The 1,655-nt window shown below is 53.2% G+C and overlaps 1 protein-coding gene across 1 annotated transcript in view; it reads right to left on the bottom strand.

Moving 5' to 3' along the window:
* LOC105543725 (pentatricopeptide repeat-containing protein 1, mitochondrial) overlaps window positions 1-1,655 on the bottom strand; it is a 53,691-nt gene that overhangs the window by 11,548 nt on the left and 40,488 nt on the right. The window contains 1 exon segment of the mRNA XM_011985799.1: window positions 538-678. Within this exon segment, the coding sequence (XP_011841189.1) occupies window positions 538-678 (141 nt within the window).

Here is a 1,655-nt window from a genome sequence, read left to right as displayed (position 1 = left end):
AAAAAAAAAAAAAAAAAAGAGGCGCAGATGCAGTGGCTGGGCTGTGGCCTATAATCCCAGCACTTTGGGAGGCCGAGGCGGGTGGCTGGGGTTAGAGACCAGCCTGGACAACACAGTACAATCCCGCCTCTACAAAAAATTTAAGAATTAGACAGATATGGTGCTACACACCTGTACTCACAGCTACTGACGAGGCTGAGGCAGGAGGAACTCTTGAGCCAAGGAGTTGGGGGCTGCAGTGAGCTATGATTGCACTCTAGCCTAGGCGATAGAGTGAGGCTACCTCTCTCTCTCTTTTTTTTTTTTTTTTGAAGGGAAAAAGAAAGGGAACATGGGGACCGCTGCAGTCCAGGCAGGTGCTAGAGGGCTTTCCACGTCATCTCGTTTATCACCCACAATCACCATCATTTTAAGGAGGTGACTGAGGCCAGGGAGGTGAAGTCACCTGCCCAGTGTAAAGCACTAGCAAGCAGCACACTCGGGATCCGCACCCAGCTTTTCAGAGCCTTGCCCCTGCTGCCCCGCGCTCACACACACCTGGTTGTAGAGCTTGAAGGCCTTCTTCAGGTAGCCGACCCGCCCGCAGCCCCCGATCAGCACCGTGTAGTTGCTCTCCATGGGCTGCAGTCGCTCCTCCTTCAGCATCTGCCTCTCAAACAGGTCCAGCGCTTCGACCAGCTGCAGGGAAGAGGCAATAGGGCAGGGGCTCAGAACCGCCCCAGAGACCCTCGGCAGAGAGAGGGAGGCTGAGGCTGAGGGACGCTCCTGAGACAGTGCAGGACGGCGGCCCTGGGTGACTGCAAACCCCCTGGGCCCCCGGCTGTCTCTGCCTCATCCCTCCCCTCACAACATTTCCCCGGTAAAGCCTCAGTTCGTTCCTTTATTCCTTCATTATTTTCATCTATTCATTCAAACAATAATTACTGAGTGCTTCAATGAGCCAGACAAGGTCTATCCACTGCAGATATAGCTGGGAACAAGAGGGCGCTCCTTCTTGGAGCTCATGTTCCGGTGTGGAAAGTCAGACATGAGGCCGGGCGCGGTGGCTCACATCTGTAACTCCAGCACTTTGGGAGGCTGAAGTGGGCAGATCACAAGGTCAGGAGTTCGAGACCAGCCTGGCCAACATGGTGAAGCCCCGTCCCTACTAAAAATACAAAAATTAGCCAGGTATGGTGGCGCGCAGCTGTAATCCCAGCTACTTGGAAGGCTAAGGCAGGAGAATTGCTTGAACCTGGGAGGCAGAGGCTACGGTGAGCCAAGATTGCACCACTGCACTCCGGCCTGGGTGACAGAGCAAGACTCTGTCTCAAAAAAAAACAAAAAAACAAAAAGACAGACATGAAATGGGATAAGAAAGACATACAACATATCAAGTGATGACAGGTGCTACAAACAAAACTAAAGCAGGGGCAGGGTGTAATGGCTCATGCTTGTAGTCCCAGCATTTCAGGAGACCAAGGCGGGCAGATCACCTGAGGTCTGGAGTTTGAGACTAGCCTGGCCAACACGGAGAAACCCCATCTCTACTAAAAATACAAAAATCGGCCAGGCGTGGTGGCACACGCCTGTAATCCCAGCTACTTGGGACACTGAGGCAGGAGAATCGCTTGAATTCCCCAGGAGGCAGAGGCTGCAGTGAGCCAAGATCGTGC

Source organism: Mandrillus leucophaeus, unplaced genomic scaffold, assembly GCF_000951045.1.
Source record: "Mandrillus leucophaeus isolate KB7577 unplaced genomic scaffold, Mleu.le_1.0 Scaffold29, whole genome shotgun sequence".
NCBI classification, from domain to species: Eukaryota; Metazoa; Chordata; class Mammalia; order Primates; family Cercopithecidae; genus Mandrillus; species Mandrillus leucophaeus.
The sequence above is the reverse complement of the archived record's forward strand: the minus strand, read 5'-3'. Positions and strand labels throughout refer to the sequence as shown.